The sequence below is a fragment of the Salvelinus fontinalis genome, chromosome 16 (genome assembly GCF_029448725.1).
Source record: "Salvelinus fontinalis isolate EN_2023a chromosome 16, ASM2944872v1, whole genome shotgun sequence".
NCBI classification, from domain to species: Eukaryota; Metazoa; Chordata; class Actinopteri; order Salmoniformes; family Salmonidae; genus Salvelinus; species Salvelinus fontinalis.
The window spans coordinates 20,107,294-20,129,851 of record NC_074680.1 but is presented as its reverse complement, the minus strand read 5'-3'; the positions used below and the strand labels follow the sequence as shown (position 1 = coordinate 20,129,851).

Sequence of the window (22,558 nt, the reverse complement as noted above, 5' to 3'; positions counted from 1 at the left end):
AAGGCCACAGTATAATACAAGGTATGCTTTTTCTTAGGGAGTTTAGGCCAGGTTATACTGTAAAGAACTTTGTGACAACTGTTGATGTAAAAAGGGTTTTATCAATACCCTTATATTGATTTATTGATTGATTGATGGTACCGTACCAGAGTTGTCCTTGGACTCGGACTCAGAGTCGGATGTCTCTGAAGACTCTGAGGCTTTCTCTGGAAGGTTGGGTAGCTGGGCGATGTCCATGGGCGTGTCCTTGTACTCTGGATTACTGAAGGAACAGACAATAGAGACAACCAAAAATCTTTATAATCTGGATTACTGCAGGAACAGACAACACAGAGGTCTTTATAATCTGGATTACTGCAGGAAAAGACAATAGAGACAACCAGAGGTCTTTATAATCTGGATTAATGCAGGAACAGACAACACAGAGGTCTTTATAATCTGGATTACTGCAGGAACAGACAATAGAGACAACCAGAGGAAGAGAAAGTCAATGAGTGCTTTGAAATACACACAAATAATTAGATATTAAATGGATTATTGCATTTGGCAGATTATGCAATAGTCGTGTAAACACTTAATTTAACTCGGCGGCAGGTAGCCTAGTGGTTAGAGCGTTGAACTCAAAATTGTAAAGGTTGCAAGATCGAATCCCCGAGCTGACATGGTATAAATTCTGTCGATCTGCCCCTGAAGAAGGCAGTTAACCCACTGTTCCTAGGCTGTCATTGAAAATAAGAACTTGTTCTTAACTGACTTGCCTAGTTAAATAAAGGTAAAATAAAAAATCTTAATCGGCGCAAGGTCAAAATTGAATTAAGCATACGCCGATTTAAACACCTGCTTTTCTGAGCAGGACACGTAAACACCTTAATCATCATTCCAGCGGTGTATTTGATCTGCACATGTGCTAGCACCAGCCGAGAGCCTCCCTCTTTAGCGCCAGTGCAGTTCAGAACAACAATGTACGCATCTTACAAGTAGTTTTCACATACAAACTTTGTCTGAACTCAGAATCAAATGTGATTCCCAAAAAAAACATGTTCACTGTGGTAGAACATTTATTTTGATTGTCAATTTTCTGCATTTATCAGTGCCACTATTATATTCATCTGACTATCCACAATAATCGCATTATTGTGTGCATGTAACCATGCTAATTTTCTTTGCCAAAAGATAATCATTTAGAGCATATCGCTGCCAGGGATTGCAGAGAACACAGCGTTTGACATTCTCCTAGTGTTCTGATTGATCCAGCTGTCCCTAAAGCAAAGCTCCTAACTCTCTGGCTCTCACAGCTGCTCTATGGGCCCGCAGAGGTGAGGAGAAATTTGGAAGGATATTGAGAAGATAAATCTATTACAGTTCATGAGAGAAGGGTTCCTTTTTGTGCTGGCAGCTAAATTCAATATTTAGCAACTCCTTGGAAAAACAGCTTTTGTGTGTGTATCTGGATCTAAAATTACAATAACACCTCAATCACTTTAGGATGCAGAGATAATTCTGCAATGATCAATTCAATGGTGCCAATGGCAAAAACGCATTTCATTAACAGTGCCTTAGAGCAAACTAATACTGGCAGATACAGTTGAAGTCGGAAGTTTACATACACCTTAGCCAAATAATTTAAACTCAGTATTTCACAATTCCTGACATTTAATCCTAGTTAAAATTCCCTATCTTAGGTCAGGATCACCACGTTATTTTAAGAATGTGAAATGTCAGAATAATAGTTGAGAGAATGATTTATTTCATCTTTTATTTCTTTCATCACATTCCCAGTGGGTCAGAAGTTTAACATACACTCAATTAGTATTTGGTAGCTTTGCCTTTAAATTGCTTCACTTGGGTCAAATGTTTCGGGTAGCCTTCCACAAGCTTCCCACAATAAATTGGGTGAATTTTGGCCCATTCCTCCTGACAGAGCTCGTGTAACCGAGTCAGGTGTGTAGGCCTCTTTGCTCGCACACGCTTTTTTAGTTCTGCCCACAAATTTTCTATAGGATTGAGGTCAGGGCTATGTAATGGCCACTCCAATACCTTTACTTTGTTGTCCTTAAGCAATTTTGCCACAACTTTGAAAGTTTGCTTGGGGTCATTGTCCATTTGGAAGACCCATTTGCGACCAAGCTTTAACTTCATGACTGATGTCTTGAGATGTTGCTTCAATATATCCACAAAATATTCCTTCTTCATGATGCCATCTATTTTGTGAAGTACACTAGTCCCTCCTGCAGCAAAGCACCCCCACAACATGATGCTGCCACCCCCGTGCTTCATGGTTGGGATGGTGTTCTTCAGCTTGCAAGCCTCCCCCTTTTTCCTCCAAACATAACGATGGTCATTATGGCCAACAGTTCTATTTTTGTTTCATCAGACCAGAGGACATTTCTCCAAAAAGTACGATCTTTGTCCCCATGTGCAGTTGCAAACTTTAGTCTGTTTTTTTTATGGCGGTTTTGGAGCAGTGGCTTCTTCCTTGCTGAGCGGCCTTTCAGGTTATGTCAATATAGGACTCGTTTAACAGTGGATATAGATACTTTTGTACCTGTTTCCTCCAGCATCTTCACAAGGTCCTTTGCTGTTGTTCTGGCATTGATTTGCACTTTTCGCACCAAAGTGCGTTCATCTCTAGGAGACAGAACGCGTCTCCTTCCTGAGTGGTATGACGACTGCGTGGTCCCATGGTGTTTATACTTGCGTACTATTGTTTGTACAGATGAATGTGGTACCTTCAGGCATTTGGAAATTGCTCCCAAGGATGAACAAGACTTGTGGAGGTCTACAATGTCTTTTCTGAGGTCTTGGCTGATTTCTTTTGATTTTCCCATGATGCCAAGCAAAGAGGCATTGAGTTTGAAGGTATGCCTTGAAATACATCCACAGGTACACCTCCAAATGACTCAAATGATGTCAATTAGCCTATCAGAAGCTTCTAAAGCCATGACATCATTTTCTGGAATTTTCCAAGCTGTTTAAAGGCACAGTCAACTTAGTGTATGTAAACTTCTGACCCACTGGAATTGTGACACAGTGAATTATAAGTGAAATAATCTGTCTGTAAACAATTGTTGGAAAAATTACTTGTGTCATGCACCAAGTAGACGTCCTAAATCTTGCCAAAACTATAGTTTGTTAACACGAAATTTGTGGAGTGGTTTAAAAACAAGTTTTAATGACTCCAACCTAAGTGTATGTAAACTTCTGACTTCAACTGTATACAGTACCTGTCAAAAGTTTCAACACACCTACTCATTCCATGTTTTTTCTTTATTTGTACTATTTTCTACATTGTAGAATAATAGTGACGACATAAAAACTATGAAATAACACATATGGAATCATGTAGTAACCAAAAAAGTGTTAAACAAATCAAAATATATTTTATATTTGAGATTCTTCAAAGTAGCCACCCTTTGCCTTGATGACAGCTTTGCACCCTCTTGGCATTCTCTCAACCAGCTTCATGAGGAATGCTTTTACAACAGTCTTGAAGGAGTTCCCACAAATGCTGAGGACTTGTTGCCTGCTTTTCCATCGCTCTGCAGTCCAACTCATCCCAAACCATCTCAATTGGGTTGAGGTCGGGTGATTGTGGAGGCCAGGTCATCTGATGCAGCATTCCATCACTTCAAATAGCCCTTACACAGCCTGGAGGTGTGTTTTAGGTCATTGTCCTGTTGAAAAACAAACAATAGTCCCACTAAGTGCAAACCAGATGGGATGGCGTATCGCTGCAAAATGCTGTGGTAGCCATGCTGGTTAAGTGTGCCTCTAAATAAATCAACTCTAAATAAATCATTGATAGTGTCACCAGCAAAGAACCCCCACACCATCACACTTCTTCCTCCATGATTCATGGTGGGAACCACACATGCTGTGTTCATCTGTTCACCTACTCTGCGTCTCACAAAGACACGGCGGTTGGAAACAAAAATCTCAAATTTGGACTCACCAGACCAAAGGACAGATTTCCACCTGTCTATAATGTCCATTGCTTGTGTTCCTTGGGCCAAGCAAATCTCTTCTTCTTATTGGTGTCCTTTAGTAGTGGTTTCTTCGCAACAATTCGACCATGAAGGCCTGTTTCACACAGTCTCCACTGAACAGTTGATGTTGATGTTGAGATGTGTCTGTTACTTGAACTCTGTGAAGCATTTATTTGGGCTGCAATTTCTGAGGCTGGTAACTCTAATGAACGTATCCTCTGCAGCAGAGGTAACTCTGGTTCTTCCTTTTCTGTGGCGGTCCTCATGAGAGCCAGTTTAATAGCGCCTGATGTTTTTTGTGACTGCACTTAAAGAAACTTTCAAAGTTCTTGACATTTTTCGGATTGACTGACCTTCATGTCTTAAAGAAATCATGTCTTAAACTGTCACGACTTCCACCGAAGGTGGCTCCTCTCCCTGTTCGGACGGCACTCGGCGGTCGCGGTCTACTAGCTGCCACCGATCCCTTTTCTTTTTCGTTTGGTTTTGTCTGTCTTGTGTTCACCTGTGTCTAGTTAAAGCTAATCAGTGGGGTATTTAATCTCGCCCTACCCGCTAGGTTTTGTGCGGGATTGTTTGTGTTACTGTCGTTGGCTTGGGTTGCGTTTTTTTACTGTTAAGCAGGTTTATTTTCACGGGACTGTTTTTCCCGCACGTTAGTTTAGTAGAGGAGTGTGTTCCTCTGTTTTTTACTAGACTGCGTTCCTGTTTTCTTGTGGCTGCTTTTGTGGTCCTGTACCTTTTGTTTTGGTGGACCAGTAAAATAAACGCCTATCTTGGAATTCTTGCTCTCCTGCGCCTGACTCCACACCCACCTCTCCTAGGGAGATTCTGACATAAACTGTTATTTCTCTTTGCTTATTTGAGCTGTTCTTGCCATAATATGAACTTGGTATTTTACAAAATAGGGCTATCTTCTGTATACCATCCCTACCTTGTCACAACACAACTGACTGGCTCAAACACATTAAGAAGGTAAGAAATTCCACAAATTAACTTTTAACAAGGCACACCTGTTAATTGAAAGATATTCCAGGTGACTACCTCATGAAGCTGGTTGAGAGAATGCCAAGAGTGTGCAAAGCTGTCATCAAGGTAAAGGGTGGCTACTAGATTTGTTTAACACTTTTTTGGTTATTACATGATTCCATGAGTTATTTCATAATTTTGATGTCTTCACTATTATTCTGCAATGTAGAACATAGTAAAAATAAAGAAAAACCCTGGAATGAGTAAGGGTGTCCAAACTTTTGACTGGTACTGTATGCCATTATCCTATTTTGACAAAGAAGTTAGAATAGGTACTACAACTATGCGTAAACCATTTGATAAAAATTGTATTGACAAGAAGAATGTACACCTTGTTAAAATACTGAAATGGTAAAAATAAAAATAGCATATTTAATGAAAATGAATGACCAATCTTGTGTTCACTTGTGTTTGCTTCCTGGTGTGTGTGCTTTCCCAAATGGCATCCCATTCCCTATACAGTATAGTGCATTACTTTTGACCAGAACCCTATGGGCCAGGTCAAAAGTAGTGTACTACACAGGGAAAAGGGTGCCATTTTGGAAGCAGACTGTTTCTGGGCACTGGCTGGCTGTCATGTGTTGGGTGGTTCACAGATGGGGCCCAGCCTTACCTGAGTACGTAGTTGACCCAGATTATGTTCTTTTCATTGCCGTTCTTGGCATTGATGGCGATGGTGGCACTGGACTGGATCCAGATGTACCCACCGTTCTTCTGGATCCAGCGGTAGTACTTGGTCACACACTGGCCCTTGTTTATCACTGGGGTGGAGAGAGTAGAGAGTAGAGAGTAGGGGAGGGGGAGGACAGAGGAGAGAGGAAAGTACAGGGGAGTGAGCAAAGAGAAGAGAGGAGAAGAGGACAATAGTTACAGTAAGAGGGATAGAGGGGAGGAAAGAAAGAAAGAAAGGAGAGAGACCATCAGGTGGCATCCAACAGCTGTGTGAGGGGCTGTGCTGCTTTCTGCTCTAGCTACCTTCATTAATCAAGTTCTCTGACTGGCTAAAACAGGAACGGAGATGCTGCACAGGTTACACTATTAAATACCTCAGAGGACAGTGTGTGTGCTGATCTGGAAACCAACGATGAGGGAACAATACACACTTAATATGGAATGAATGAGAGTCAATCGGGACCACTTATGAATAAATGAGTACATCATGGTGAAATATACACCAGTTGTAACAAAGGTAAAGATATAACTCTTTAGGTGTGTGATTTCAGGATAGAAACAGAACACACGAACATTATACAGTGTATGACTAGTTTGTTAGTTAGATAGAGAGATTGAATTTGAATTTATGGGTCTTGATTTCCTGGGTAGGGTTAGGCAAGGGGTGTAATTATAGGATAGATGCTTAAAATCTGATTGTTTTCTGATTTATAAAATTGTGCATCCTTCAGACCCATCACTATGTTTGTCTGCTTTGAGGCTGGCTGCAGTGAGCCTCTCCCACCACCTGGTGGCACTGTGAGTCTGTACCAGCTACTAACTACAGCACACTACATTACATTACATTACACTACACTCTGCTGGTTGTGTCCTTGTCTGGTCTGCCTTTGCATAAGTGAAGATGCTCTGGCAGTCGCAATACATCAGGCTAAATTAACCGCTCAATGATCTCAATCAATATGTATTTGCATTAATCATGGCGCTCTAAAACAGAAACAGTCAGAATCTGAGCAAGGTAGTAAATGCATATTGTTATTTTAATTGAAGCTACAAATAGCCTATACCATAAAAATACTTCCACGAGGGGGGATGATTTACATTTGAAGTCGGAAGTTTACATACACTTAGGTTGGAGTCATTAAAACTCGTTTTTAAACCACTCCACAAATTTCTTGTTAACAAACTATAGTTTTGGCAAGTTGGTTAGGACATCTACTTTGTGCATGACACAAGTCATTTTTACAACAATTGTTACAGACAGATGATTTCACTTATAATTCACTGTATCACAATTCCAGTGGGTCAGAAGTTTACATACACTAAGTTGACTGTGCCTTTAAACAGCTTGGAAAATTCCAGAAAATTATGTCATGGCTTTAGAAGCTTCTGATAGGCTAATTGACATCATTTGAGTCATTTGGAGGTGTGCCAACGGATTAATTTCAAGGACTACCTTCACACTCGGTGCCTCTTTGCTTGACATCATGGGGAAATCAAAAGAAATCAGCCAAGACGTCAGAAAAAAATTGAAGGCTATTTGTAGCTGCAATTTAAATAACAATATGCATTTACTACCTTGCTAAGATTCTGACTGTTTCTGTTTTAAAGCGCCATGATTAATGCAAATACATATTGATTGAGATCATTGAGCGGTTAATTTAGCCTGATGTATTGCGACTGCCAGAGTCTGGTTCATCCTTGGGTGCAATTTCCAAACGCTTGAAGGTACCACATTCATCTGTACAAACAATAGTACACAAGTATAAACACCATGGGACCACGCAGCCGTCATACTGCTCAGGAAGGAGACACGTTCTGTCTCATAGAGTTGAACGTACTTTGGTGCGAAAAGCGCAAATCAATCCCAGAACAACAGCAAAGGACCCTGTGAAGATGCTGGAGGAAACAGGTACAAAAGTATCTACATCCACAGTAAAACAAGTCCGATATCGACATAACTTGAAAGGACGCTCAGCAAGGAAGAAGCCACTGCTCCAAAACTGCCATAAAAAAGGCAGACAACGGTTTGCAACTGCACATGGGGACAAAGATCGTACTTTTTGGAGAAATGTCCTCTGGTCTGATGAAACAAAAATAGAACTGTTTGGCCATAATGACCATCGTTATGTTTGGAGGAAAAAGGGGGAGGCTTGCAAGCCAAAGAACACCATCCCAACCGTGAAGCACGGGGGTGGCAGCATCATGTTGTGGCGGTGCTTTGCTGCAGGAGGGACTGGTGCACTTCACAAAATAGATGGCATCATGAGGGAGGAAAATTATGTAGATATATTGAAGCGACATCTCAAGACATAAGTCAGGAAGTTAAAGCTTGGTCGCAAATGGGTCTTCCAAATGGACAATGACCCCAAGCATACTTCCAAAGTTGTGGCAAAATGGCTTAAGGACAACAAAGTCAAGGTATTGGAGTGGCCATCACAAAGCCCTGACCTCAATCCTATAGAAAATTTGTGGACAGAACTGAAAAAGCGTAGGCGAGCAAGGAGGCCTACAAACCTGACCCAGTTACACCAACTCTGTCAGGAGGAATGGGCCAAAATTCACCCAACTTATTGTGGGAAGCTTGTGGAAGGCTATCCGAAACATTTGATCCAAGAGAAACAATTTAAAGGCAATGCTACCAAATACTAATTGAGTGTATGTAAACTTCTGACCCACTGGGAATGTGATGAAAGAAACTAAAGCTGAAATAAAATCATTCTCTCTACTCTTATTCTGACATTTCACATTCTTAAAATAAAGTGATGATCCTAACTGACCTAAGACATGGAATTCTTACTAGGATTAAATGTCAGGAATTGTGAATTACTAAGTTCAAATGTATTTGGCTAAGGTGTATGTAAACTTCCGACTCCAACTGTATATAAAAAGAATGCCAGTGTCACGTTCCTGACCTATTTATGTTAGTTTTGTGTGTTAGTTGGTCAGGACGTGAGGTTGGGTGGGCATTCTATGTTTTCTGTTTCTATGTTGGTTTATGGGTTGCCTGGTATGGCTCTTAATTAGAGGCAGGTGTTTGGCGTTCCTCTAATTAAGAGTCATATTTAGGTAGGTGTTTTCACAGTGTTCGTTGTGGGTGGTTGTCTCCTGTGTCTGTGTCAATGTTTGCACCATACGGGACTGTTTACGGTTTGTTCATTTCATGTAGTCTGTTCCTGTTCATTTCGTTCTTCACGTTGTATGTAAGTTCGTCGTTCAGGTCTGTCTACTTTCGTTTTGTTATTTTGTATCATTTTCAAGTATAGTCCGTTTTGTCTTGTTAAATAAATTCATCATGTCATTTCAACGCGCTGCACCTTGGTTCAATCCCTGCTCCTCCTCTTCTGATGAAGAGGAGGAGGATTATCGTAACAGAACCACCCACCAAATGTCAAGAACCAAGCAGTGTGACTACGAGCAGCGACCAAATAATCAGGACTCGTGGACTTGGGACGATGTTCTGGATGGAAAGGGTGTCTACACATGGGAGGAGATCCTAGCTGGTAGAGATCGCCTCCCATGGGAACAGCTGGAGGCACTGAGGAGAGCGGAGGCTACCGGAGAGAGGAACCGGAGCTATGAGGGAACGCGTCTGGCACGGAAGCCGAAAAAGCCCGTGAGTAACTCCCAAAAATTTCTTGGGGGGGGGCTAAGGGGTTGTGGGCCAAGGGCAGGTAGGAGACCTGCGCCCACTTCCCAGGCTAACCGTGGAGAGCGGGAGTACGGGCAGACACCGTGTTACGCAGTAGAGCGCACGGTGTCTCCTGTACGTGTGCATAGCCCAGTGCGGGTTATTCCACCTCCCCGCACTGGTAGGGCTAGATTGGGCATTGAGCCAGGTGTCATGAGGCCGGCTCAACGCATCTGGTCTCCAGTGCGTCTCCTCGGGCCGGCATACATGGCACCTGCCTTACGCATGGTTTCCCCGGTTCGCCTGCATAGCCCAGTGCGGGCTATTCCACCTCGCCGCACTGGCAGGGCGACCGGGAGCATTCAACCAGGTAAGGTTGGGCAGGCTCAATGCTCAAGAGAGCCAGTACGCCTGCACGGTCCGGTATTTCCGGCGCCACCTCCCCGCCCCAGCCTAGTACCTACAGTGCCTACATTACGCACTAGGCTACCAGTGCATTTCCAGAGCCCTGTTCCTCCTCCACGCACTCTCCCTGTAGTGCGTGCATCTAGCCCGGTGCCTCCAGTTCCGGCCCCAAGCACTAAGCTACCAGTGCGTCTCCAGAGCCCTGTACACACTATATATTCTCCCCCTACTAATCCTGATGTGCTTGTCCTCAGCCCGGCGTCACCAGTGCCGGTACCACGCATCAGGGGTAGAGTAGGCTTTGAGGATACAGTGTGCCCTGTCCCTGCTCCCCGCACTAGTAGGAAGGTGCTTATCATTAGCACGGTGCCTCCAGTTCCGGCACCACGCACCAGGTCTACAGTGCGCCATATCCGGCCAGAGCCATCCGTCTCACCAGCGCCATCTGAGCCATCCGTCTCCCCAGCGCCATCTGAGCCATCCGTCTCCCCAGCGCCATCTGAGCCATCCGTCTCCCCAGCGCCATCTGAGCCATCCGTCTGCCAGGAGCCTGCAAAGCCGCCCGTCTGCCATGAGCCTGCAAAGCCGCCCGTCTGCCATGAGCCTACAGAGCCGTCAGCCAGACAGGAGCCGCTAGAGCCATCAGCCAGACAGGAGCCGCTAGAGCCGTCAGCCAGACAGGATCTGCCAGAGCCGCCAACCAGACAGGATCTGCCAGAGCCGCCAACCAGACAGGATCTGCCAGAGCCGCCAACCAGACAGGATCTGCCAGAGCCGCCAACCAGACAGGATCTGCCAGAGCCGCCAGCGAGCCATGAGCAGCCAGAGCCGCCAGTGAGCCATGAGCAGCCAGAGCCGTCAGAGAGCCATGAGCAGCCAGAGCCGTCAGAGCGCCATGAGCAGCCAGAGCCGTCAGAGCGCCATGAGCGTCGAGAGCCGTCAGAGCGCCATGAGCGTCGTGAGCCGTCAGCCTGCCATGAGCGTCGAGAGCCGTCAGCCTGCCATGAGCGTCGAGAGCCGTCAGCCTGCCATGAGCGTCGAGAGCCGTCAGCCTGCCATGAGCGTCGAGAGCCGTCAGCCTGCCATGAGCGTCGAGAGCCGTCAGCCAGCCATGAGCATCGAGAGTCGTCAGTCAGCCATGAGCTGCCCTTCAGCCTGAAAAGGCTGGATACCCAGAACTGCCCATCAGTCCAGAGCTGTCTCTCTGTCCGGAGCTGCCTTTCAGTCCGGAGTTGCCCCTCTATCCTAATCTCCCTCTCTATCTTCATCTATCTTTATAGTCTTATCTATCCCTCTATCTTGATTTATCTCTCTGTCCCGGTGTTATCCTTATTAGGTATATTATTAAGAGAATTTTGTGGGGGAGAAAAGAGGGTGGACATTCTTGGAGGGAGGAAGTTAGGATGGATTATGGTGGGGTGGGAACCGCGCCCGGAGCCTGAGCCACCACCGTGGTTAGATGCCCACCCAGACCCTCCCCTAGACTTTGTGCTGGTGCGTCCGGAGTTCGCACCTTGTGGGGGGGGTACTGTCACGTTCCTGACCTATTTATGTTAGTTTTGTGTGTTAGTTGGTCAGGACGTGAGGTTGGGTGGGCATTCTATGTTTTCTGTTTCTATGTTGGTTTATGGGTTGCCTGGTATGGCTCTTAATTAGAGGCAGGTGTTTGGCGTTCCTCTAATTAAGAGTCATATTTAGGTAGGTGTTTTCACAGTGTTCGTTGTGGGTGGTTGTCTCCTGTGTCTGTGTCAATGTTTGCACCATACGGGACTGTTTACGGTTTGTTCATTTCATGTAGTCTGTTCCTGTTCATTTCGTTCTTCACGTTGTATGTAAGTTCGTCGTTCAGGTCTGTCTACTTTCGTTTTGTTATTTTGTATCATTTTCAAGTATAGTCCGTTTTGTCTTGTTAAATAAATTCATCATGTCATTTCAACGCGCTGCACCTTGGTTCAATCCCTGCTCCTCCTCTTCTGATGAAGAGGAGGAGGATTATCGTAACAGCCAGTAATGAAAAAGTATTAGGAACTGATAGCCTTGTTAAAGAAACCTTCCCAAGGGTTCTACTAATTGACTTTAGATCACTGACTGCTTTCTTTTCCTATACATATAGAATGAAAAGAAAAGAAAAGAAAGAGAAAATTGAAAGAAATTACTTGTTTAGTACTGAGGAGGTCTAGTATACTGTAGTGGAGGGATTTCCAAAGACAAAAATATATATGTATTTTTAAAACTAATTTGGGGGTCTCAACTTACTGTTGAGAGTTAGAATACTAGAATACACAAGCTGTCACTGACAGTCACTCAATTAGCCCATGTCAGCATTAAAAAATAACTTATTAGTAAAATGGCCGAATATCTAAACTTGTAGTAATCATGGTTGAATTACCACTGCAAACATTTCTCTCTATGGCACCCTATGGCAAAATGAGTAGAATTTCAGAAAATGTGCTGTAAAACTGCAAAATGTTCTCTCCGCCCCATGGCAAAATGTGTAGAACTACATGAAATTAGTTATAAAGTTGCTAAATATTTTCTCTGCCCCATGGCAACATGTGTAGATTTGCAGCAAACTTGCTTTAAAACTGCAAAATGTTTTAGAAGCCCCATGGCAAAATGTGTAGAATTGCAGGAAATTAACTCTAAAATGTAATTATTGTTTTTTTAACTAGGCAAGTCAGTTTAGAACAAATTCTTATTTACAATGAAAGCCTAGGAACAGTGGGTTAACTGCCTTGTTCAGAATGACAGATTTTTACCTTGTCAGCTCAGGGATTCGATCCACCATCTTTTCAGTTACTGGCCCAACGCTCTAACCTCTAGGCTACCTGCCACCCCACTGCTAAAATGTAAATGATTAACTCCTAGTATAAACCTCGATTTGTTATACTATGAGTTAACAATGATAGGATATACACAATATACTACATTTGAAAAGGGAGAGATATAAACATTATTTAGATTATTTTCAGTTGAATAGTCATTCATGATTATTCAAATATCCACATATTGGATTGAAACTACAACTACAATATTTGGGAACTGTAAATGTGATGGTTCTAATATTTTGGGAAATAATTAAGAATTTATATACTCAATCATTATACTGTATCTGCTGTGAGGATATTGAGTCATAATATTGGTAGTCATGACTCATTTATTATTTTAGGATGTATTTATTACCATATTTATTTCAGGTAAAAAATATACATTTTCTAATCCTAACCCTAATCTTGGTAAATTACTTGACAAATCAAGTATACACGACAAACTCAAAATTCCTGTCACGCCCTGACCTTAGAGATCCTTTTTATGTCTCTATTTTGGTTTGGTCAGGGCGTGAGTTGGGGTGGGCATTCTATGTTTCGTCTTCTATGTTTTCTATTTCTGTGTGTTTGGCCTGGTATGGTTCTCAATCAGAGGCAGCTGTCTATCGTTGTCTCTGATTGAGAACCATACTTAGGTAGCCTTTTCCCACCTGTGTTTTGTGGGTAGTTGTTTTCTGTATAGTTGTAGTGACCTTACGGAACTGTTCGTTTTTCTTTTGGTTAATTTTGTTTCAGTGTTCAATTTAATAAATATCCTTCAGCCCACGAGAAGCGTTACAATTCCACAGTCATATTCTAATCTCAAGCCGTCATTGCAAATAAGAATTTGTTCTTAACTGACTTGCTTAGTTAAATAAAGGTTACACATTCTACAGTATAGCAAGTGTACTGTATATGTATGAAGGCACCAAACCTGGACCTCCGTATCTCTCTGCCTTTGAACGTCAGAGCTCTCTCGTCAGTATTAGCGTCATTACATTTACATTTTAGTAGATGTTCTTATCCAGAGCAATTTAGAGGATAAATTATTGTTAAGTGCACATGGACAGATTTTTCACCTAGTCGGCTCTGTGATTCAAACCAGCAACCTTTTGTTTACTGGGCCAACACACTCAACCGCTAGCCTACCTGCATACTCAACACACTCAATCGCTAGCCTACCTGCAAACTCAACACACTCAACCGCTAGCCTACCTGCATACTCAACACACTCCACCGCTAGCCTACCTGCATACTCAATACACTCCACCGCTAGCCTACCTGCATACTCAACACACTCAACCGCTAGCCCACCTGCATACTCAACACACTCAACCGCTAGCCTACCTGCATACTCAACACACTCCACCGCTAGCCTACCTGCATACTCAATACACTCCACCGCTAGCCTACCTGCATACTCAATACACTCCACCGCTAGCCTACCTGCATACTCAACACACTCCACCGCTAGCCTACCTGCATACTCAATACACTCCACCGCTAGCCTACCTGCATACTCAACACACTCAACCGCTAGCCTACCTGCATACTCAATACACTCAACCGCTAGCCTACCTGCATACTCAACACACTCAACCGCTAGCCTACCTGCATACTCAACACACTCAACCGCTAGCCTACCTGCATACTCAATACACTCAACCGCTAGCCTACCTGCATACTCAACACACTCAACCGCTAGCCTACCTGCATACTCAATACACTCAACCGCTAGCCTACCTGCATACTCAATACACTCAACTGCTAGCCTACCTGCATACTCAATACACTCAACTGCTAGCCTACCTGCATACTCAATACACTCAAGCGCTAGCCTACCTGCATACTCAATACACTCAACCGCTAGCCTACCTGCATACTCAATACACTCAACCGCTAGCCTACCTGCATACTCAATACACTCAACCGCTAGCCTACCTGCATACTCAACACACTCAACCGCTAGCCTACCTGCATACTCAATACACTCAACCGCTAGCCTACCTGCATACTCAATACACTCAACCGCTAGCCTACCTGCATACTCAATACACTCAACCGCTAGCCTACCTGCATACTCAATACACTTAACCGCTAGCCTACCTGCATACTCAATACACTCAACCGCTAGCCTACCTGCATACTCAATACACTCAACCGCTAGCCTACCTGCATACTCAATACACTCAACCGCTAGCCTACCTGCATACTCAATACACTCAACCGCTAGCCTACCTGCATACTCAATACACTCAACCGCTAGCCTACCTGCATACTCAATACACTCCACCCCTGGCTTACCTGGCACAATGTCTTTGCAGGTGAGTCTTATTTTTTTAACCTTGTCCACTTACAGTGCCGTTTTACGGTGCCGGAGTCGTCCAATAGCTATTGGAGGCATTAAAAGGAATACGGGCCCTTTAATCTGTCTCTTTCTCCTGCAGCCCCAGGCATGCCTGTAGGATGTCTCCACTCTCCCCTACTCTCTCTCTCTCTCTCTCACCGTGAGCCTCTTCTCTCTCGCTCCTCTCCTCTCCTCCTCCTGTCCTTCAGTTTGTTTTAATCACTTAGATCCTTTCCATAACGGTGACTACCTTTCAGATACCCTTTACCTCAAGTGGCCCTGGCTTGCGACAAGGGGTGTCACCCACAGGAGGCTGCTGACGGGAGGACAGCTCATAATAATGGCTGGAATTGATTAAGTGGAATGGTATCAACCACATGGAAACCATTTGTTTGATGAGTTTGATAGCATTCCATTGATTCCGTTCCAGCCATTACTGTGAGCTCGTCCTCCCCAATTAAGGTGTCACCAAGCTCCTGTGGTGTCACCGTCATATAAAAGTAAGTAATTTACAGCGTGAAATTGCTTTATGAAAAGTCTTTGCAGTCCAACAGGGTATTATTGTAAAGGCAAACATTTTATGAATGAGGGAGGAGTCAGAAAGGAATGTTCTCTTCTCTACCGGGTTGGACATTTTTGTCTGGCTTCACAAGAACATTCTGCCTGTATTGTGGCGAGTGGTTTTCTTCATGTTTTTCTGAGGTACACTATTGTTGAAGCCCAAAGTTACTGTTTTCCAAAGCTTTGAATTTACAGCAACTTTGCCTGTGTCTTCAACATTCAACACTTCAGCTGTATTTTCCAGTATCTGTAGTGTCCTAACAAGTGAGCTGAGTTGGTTTTTATTAGAGTCCGTCTGAACTAGTCTCAGGAGACAGGTTCTGGTAGTATGCCTGGAGGCAGATGGCTTAAGTCCTCAGAGATTTAACTTCTTTCAGTGAGCTACAGTATCTCTCTCCATCTCATGAAAACAATCTCTTTTCCCCAGTCTGATATAACAGTCACTCAAAACCATTTGTCCCTACTGTGTATGCTACAGTTCAGTTATCAGATCGTCAGACTAATGCATGTCTTGGCTTAACATGTATCCTTCTGGAATGAATTAAAAATCACCTTTCCAGTCATAGCACATGCGTTGATGAGTGAAGTATGAACCGTAGTGATGTACACACACACAGTATAGATTTGGTCTATATGAAATGGAGTCTATGTGATCTTTTCACAGTCCTAGGATATGCTATGTATAACAAGTTGAGCAACTAAATGGCCACATTATAAAGCTTGGACAAAACCCAATTCATTTAAACTCCTTCTCAAGTCTTGTGGTTCACTTCTGACCTCGAGTCTAGAGAGTTGGCTAAGTGGAATAATACATTACATTTCCTTCAGAACCAGTGACCTTGTCACCCTGCCTCACCAGCTGATTGCTGCTATTCACACCAAACCTCCACAGTATGTCAGAACATTTTTGGTAACGCTTCCTATGAATACCCTTTTCATAATGCATTATCAGCACACGTATGATGCCTTATGAGCTATGCCCAATGCATGACTTAGCTAGCTGTTAATATCTGCTCATGTACATCTATAACTACATTTTATCAGTTAGTTATCATCACAAAGGCCAAATGATCATCACATATGTGGTGATAATGTGACTGATGATGATAATGATGGGTATATGTCATGGGCATTAACCCTTTACACTTGTACCCGTAGACAGGTTGAAAATGACAGATTTGGGCACTGGTAAGTGCCTAAATTGGAACGTAGTGGTTGTACAGTAGCATGCTATACATGACGTCAGAGCTCTGGCTCTGCGCTTCACAGCGCTGTATGGGTTCTGACTGACAGCCGTTCAAAACTTGAGCACCGCATGGGACAACAAGTTGCTCCCATCCCTCCCACTAATTGGGCAACTTTTGCAAACATTTTATTGTCTGAGTGAGGGAAATGCTGTAAATTGAGAGGACTCAATGTATTTTGAAAGATGAGACGTTGAGCATTATAATAAATACTGATTTGATGTCATATAAGCCAAACACCCGTGAGTCCAAATGTGCACTTCACATTTCCATATCATAAAACTCATGTTATATACAGTGTCAACGTTTCTGATCACTATGTGTGATGTGCAGTTCCAAGAGGACATGACGTCATACCCTGGGTTGTTCTGAACACAATGTTTGTTTGTCTATTTTAAAGCTCACGCTCTCATCACTCCTTTCTATGCACACCAAAATGATGATCTGTTTCCCTGAATTGCCTTGTGAAAGCCTTACACTGTAAGATCACATTTTATAACTTAGCAAGCCATGTTGGCAATAGAACAAGCTTCAAGTGAAGCCCACCTGACCCAGATTGCGATTTAAAATGGCAGTTTTTTGAATTGCGTAAGCAACAGCAGTAATTGTGTGATGGCGGGGATGCAGGGTTGTGTTCCAAACAAAACAACTACAAGTCTGCTTGCTCTAGTTCCTCAACGGCACAGCTAGGAGAGATCAAAAAAGCATGTTACAGTTGAAGACTCTTCTTTGAGTCATAAAAGTGCATTGAAATTACTTTAGAGAGGTGTATGACCACTTGAAGACACCAGTTAGTCCGCTCTCTCAAACCCTTGTCATTTCTTGTCTTATGTTGCACCTCCCCCACATTTTCCAGGAATATTCTTATCATGTTACTGAATGTATCCACAGTATTTTCAGATTTCGTTATCAACAAACGTGGCGAAAAGTACAGTAAATGTAAAATGTACATAAAATCAACAGTCTAATGTGAACTGTTGTGTCCTCAACTTTGGTCTAATAATTTTCCCATAATCTCAAACTATTCCCTTTCAATTGCTCTTTCAGTTGCTACCATTCTTATGCATTTCATATTTCTTCTGTAAGAAATATTTCAATGTAGCCCTATCCATATAGGCCAATTCCCACAAGTGTAAATGTGTAGATGAAACTATCAACTGAACTAGCTAGGAAAATAGCAAAGTTTTTATTTTGTCAGGGGGAATTAACACACCTTAGTTATCCCAATCTGAATTGCTCACCGAATAATTCCCATGGCTTTGTTCTCTAACTGTAAATACTGTATAGTAGCCTGGTTGCCAGTCTCTGTTCAACTATCACATTCCAGACCTTGTAATCTGTGTCATTTGTTTAGCATGACAGAGAGTGGAAAGGAGTGGTATGACAGCTAAAGAGACAGGTACACAGGCTAACTGTTTAGTATATCCAGACGAAATCAACATCAAATCCACTAACAGACACTAAAAGGACAAACACTAGAAATTAGCGCACACTTAAGTACAATGCTGCAATACATCTGAATCTTGTTCATTCAGCGTGTCAATGTTTTAATTGTATCTGTCCGTAACTCAAAAAACTATTAAATTAACAAATAAATACATTAACTAACTATTTAGCAGCACTGAACACAACCAATTTCCCGGCTCATGCACTGCCTGTAAGTTGACTAAAGCCTGGGTGGAGCGTATTAGATAGGAGACAGCCAGGGGTAGCTGGAAATATGCAACGGTGCCACTGTTTGCTGCTACTGCCTAGCCTGCCACCTCAATCTGCCTGCCACCTCAATCTGCCTGCTTTAGCCTCAATCTGCCTGCCTTAGCCTCAATCTGCCTGTCACCTCAATCTGCCTGCCTTAGCCTCAATCTGCCTGCCTTAGCCTCAATCTGCCTGCCACCTCAATCTGTCTGCTTTAGCCTCAATCTGCCTGCCACCTCAATCTGCCTGCCTTAGCCTCAATCTGCCTGCCTTAGCCTCAATCTGCCTGCCTTAGCCTCAATCTGCCTGCCTTAGCCTCAATCTGCCTGCCTTAGCCTCAATCTGCCTGCCTTAGCCTCAATCTGCCTGCCTTAGCCTCAATCGGCCTGCTTTAGCCTCAATCTGCCGGCCTTATCCTCAATCTGCCGGCCTTATCCTCAATCGGCCTGTCTTATCCTCAATTGGCCTGTTTTAGCCTCAATCGGCCTGCCTTAGCCTCAATCGGCTTGCCTTAGCATCAATCGGCCTGCTTTACCCTCAATCTGCCTGCCGCCTCAATTTGCCTGCATTAGCCTCTCTTATCAATGTGATCCATGGGCAGCCCTCCCTCTCTACTTTCCCTCTGCTGGGTTTCAAATCAGCCGCTAATGAACCCAAGCTGGTGCATTTTTAAGGCACAGGGACAGTGCAATGCAGCAGTAATTGCGCTCTAATTCAGTTGAACTCACAATATCTAATCAGCCAAGTTCCCCGGCCGAGAAGGCAACCCCAAGGACACTTGTCCTCCCACCTAATAAAGCAAGGGAATTTACACCCTTTACACTTACAATCCAGCATCCAGCACGAAGAAAGGGCCTAGGGAGCAGCTCAGCCCACAGATCTCCAATAATGGCAGCCTGCCTAGTACAGTATCCACGTTGCAAAGCCCAATCAAATGGTGTACTGCTCCCACAATGCCTCCTCAGTGTTTAACCAGCCACAGTAAAGCTTTCATTGGCAAAACATATCAAATCATGACACGTTTTGGAATTAAGAAGTAAAGCGAGTGGAGAGTACCTCCTGCCAAGGGCTATAACAACTGCTCTGGTGGAGTAGAGATGCAAAGACACCTTTGCAAAGATGACCGTTACTCTAAAAGTAAACTTAGCTCAAAGTTGAACGCAAACAAACAAAGAAGACATGCAGCCATTTCATTTGAAACATTGGGAGTGAACTTGCGTGGGGGTCTTGGTTTCCATTCTCCCTCCCTGGGGTCTGAAGATCAATGGCATATATTTCTACCCCTGAGTCATGACATTGCAACCCAAAAATATTTCCCCCATCCAAGGTAAGTAAGTCACAGAGGCAGATCACGTGGATAATCTAGATGTGGTCGCTCTACAGGCCTATTACCCTGATTCAGGGTTTAGCTCAATGTGGGCTAACCAGGTCTTGTGGCATGTAGGAGACCCGTGTTCAAACCCTATAAGGTGACAGAGGCAGATAACGTGGATCATCATCTAGATGTGGTCTCTCTACAGGGCTTTGACACCTATTCTGTACGCTGATAAGATCAGCACAACTTTGTTCTGAACAACACCAGCTCTGCAGTGAAGCAGACAATGACCGATGACTTTGGTGTTTGGGTGGAGAGGAGATAGTTGTGATGGATCACTTCCCATAATAACATTTGTTCTGCAATAATGTGTTCATAATAAGTTATGTTCCATACTGGAATGATGTGGTAACCCTTAAAGTATAATACTCACAGTCTAAATGGCTGTGGCGGATGCCATCCACATCCTCCGCATGAATAAACTGGTAACACCTCTTCCCTACGATGTCCACTGCCATCAGGTCCATGTAGTCGCTAATTCTAGAACATTTGAAAAGGATTCAGCGCGTGACGACGGCAAGAGAAGAAGCACCAACGGAAACGGAAAAACATTCAAACGGCTCTTAAAAAGCAATGTCATTCCAGCTTAACCAGATAGACCATATTCATCCTGATATGTCAGACTAATGCCTTTGACAAAGATACAGTAAGTATTACACACACATTTAGGGACAAACGGATAGAATGGAACATAGGATGTATTGAATATAATCTATCCATTCTTTTTTTGTTCACCCAAAAGCAACCTGTCTACTATCTGTCTTACATATTGTGTGGTGATTTCTGATATTTCTAGTCTCCCCAAACACCCTATGAAACTCATGAAAGTAGTCCTGATCAGTTTCCCATTTTATTTTCCAGGAAAGATGAGGCTATCTCACTGTAAAACTGACTGTCCAGATGTGATTTCCACATAAACAACTGACTGTCTGGCAGACAGGGGTAAAAAGAAAACTATCTCAGTGATCTCAATCCCACAGAGATGAGGACAGGTAGCAAAGAAATATAATGTTCATGATGAGGTGTACAGTATATAGGCCTATTGCTATGAAATTACAAACCCTAGCGATTAGAGTGGAACTACCTACACAACTATAAGAGCAACGTAATGCCAAGCGGTGCCAATGTGGGATTATTTAAGATACTCTTTGAAGAGGTAGGGTTTCAGACGTTTTCAAACGTTACCCATGCATTTCAGTTATGTATTTCACTGCCACGTGGGTACAGTAAAATACAGTCAAGCCTTACCTATTCTCACAGTAGACAATGTTGAGGTCCATGTGGACCCTGGTGACAAACATCTGGCAGTCTATGCGCACCTCGTTGATGGTGGGGGGGGGGAGGGCGTGGGCTACCACCACCATGCCCATGATCTGAATGGGTACCGACCGACTGTGGGTCAATGCCATACGGATCCTCAGCCTGCCTGTAACATGGATCACCTATAGGAGGAGGGAGAGAGGGGGAAACACAGAGAAAGAGAGAGATAGAGACACAGAGAGAGAGAGATAGAGCGAGAGAGAAAGAGAGAGAGAAAGAAAGAGAGGAGAGCGAGCGAGCGAGAGAGAGAGAGCAAGGAGAGGCAAGAGAGAGAGGAGAGCGAGCGAGCGAGTGAGAGAGAGAGAGAGAGGAAGAGAGAGAGCGAGAGAGAATGAGAGAGAGAGAAAAAAAGAGAGCGAGAGAGAGAGCAAGAGAGAAAGGAGAGAGAGGGAGAGAAAGAGAGAGAGAAAAGAGAGCGAGAGAGAGAGAAAGGAGAGAGAGGGAGAGAAAGAGAGAGAAAAAAAGAGAGCGAGAGAGAGAAAGAGAGAGAGAAAAAGAGTTTCAGTTCAAAAGCAGTAATGGAGAATTCCAAACACAAAATAGCGAGGGTGGAGGTGAGGACAAATGTTTTGAAGGTCCTAATTATCGCTAGCTTTAAAGTCTTTGTAGCTCTATTCTGCCCTAGAGGAGGAACTGACTAGATATGCAAACTACACTTTCAGATCCATCCATTTTAATCACTGCCAGGTTAAACCCAGGGGGAATTGTTTTGTAGTCTTTAAACTACTGACACTGGCCTCTCAGTGGCACACCTCTGAGATTGGTGAGACGCGATTATCATCATTCACACAGACAGTTCCTGCTCCCTAAACTCATTCAAAGCCTCAGACCATCTCCTGCTCCACCAGGGATAAGCAACCATCAACAATGGGAACCAGACATTGAATTCCAATTCAGAAGAGAGACACAACAACAAAATAACAGCCCTATTCCAGGCATTGCATTAGAAAGCTAACAGAACAGTGACATGTTACAATGGCCCCGTCAGACAGTCGGCCCAGGAGGAAAATGGCTCTGATGGTGTATGATGTCTCCTTTTCAAAGGGAAACCATCAGTGCTTGTGACATCCTAGAAGCCATCAACAGTCTCCACAGTTAAATGATACTGACTCCTTTTCCCTGGAGTTTCGAAAGACAAAGAAGAACTGTGGATGATAGTTTCAAACCCATTTTGAATATAACTAAACTACAACGCTGTATAGCACATCCAATGGCAAGATTGAACCGTGTTTATTTTAAAGTGAGTATGAGCGAAGACCGGCTAAAACACATGAAACAGAATGCTAGGCGAGGCATTGTAGCCAGTCTAGTGCTTGAAGTCGTGCTGCTCTGAGAGAAGAGGAGGGAGAATACTTTGCTGTCTTTTTAAAGTTGAAGAGTGCAGTGAGACCTTGTTCAAGGTCACCAGGGGAATGACCGTGAAGAATAGGAACAGTTAAAGGTACTCTCAATCGGCTTTCCATCCAGGTATATTCTGTTAGATATGTTC

The 22,558-nt window shown here is 43.5% G+C and overlaps 1 protein-coding gene across 1 annotated transcript in view; it reads right to left on the bottom strand.

Moving 5' to 3' along the window:
- Window positions 1-22,558, bottom strand: part of LOC129812496 (neuronal PAS domain-containing protein 3-like) — a 61,048-nt gene that overhangs the window by 6,262 nt on the left and 32,228 nt on the right. The window contains exons 4-7 of the mRNA XM_055864114.1: window positions 20,998-21,191; window positions 20,123-20,229; window positions 5,629-5,776; window positions 147-262 (exon numbers count right to left, since the gene is read on the bottom strand). Of these exons, the coding sequence (XP_055720089.1) occupies window positions 147-262; window positions 5,629-5,776; window positions 20,123-20,229; window positions 20,998-21,191 (565 nt within the window). The remainder of the gene's footprint in view (window positions 1-146; window positions 263-5,628; window positions 5,777-20,122; window positions 20,230-20,997; window positions 21,192-22,558) is intronic.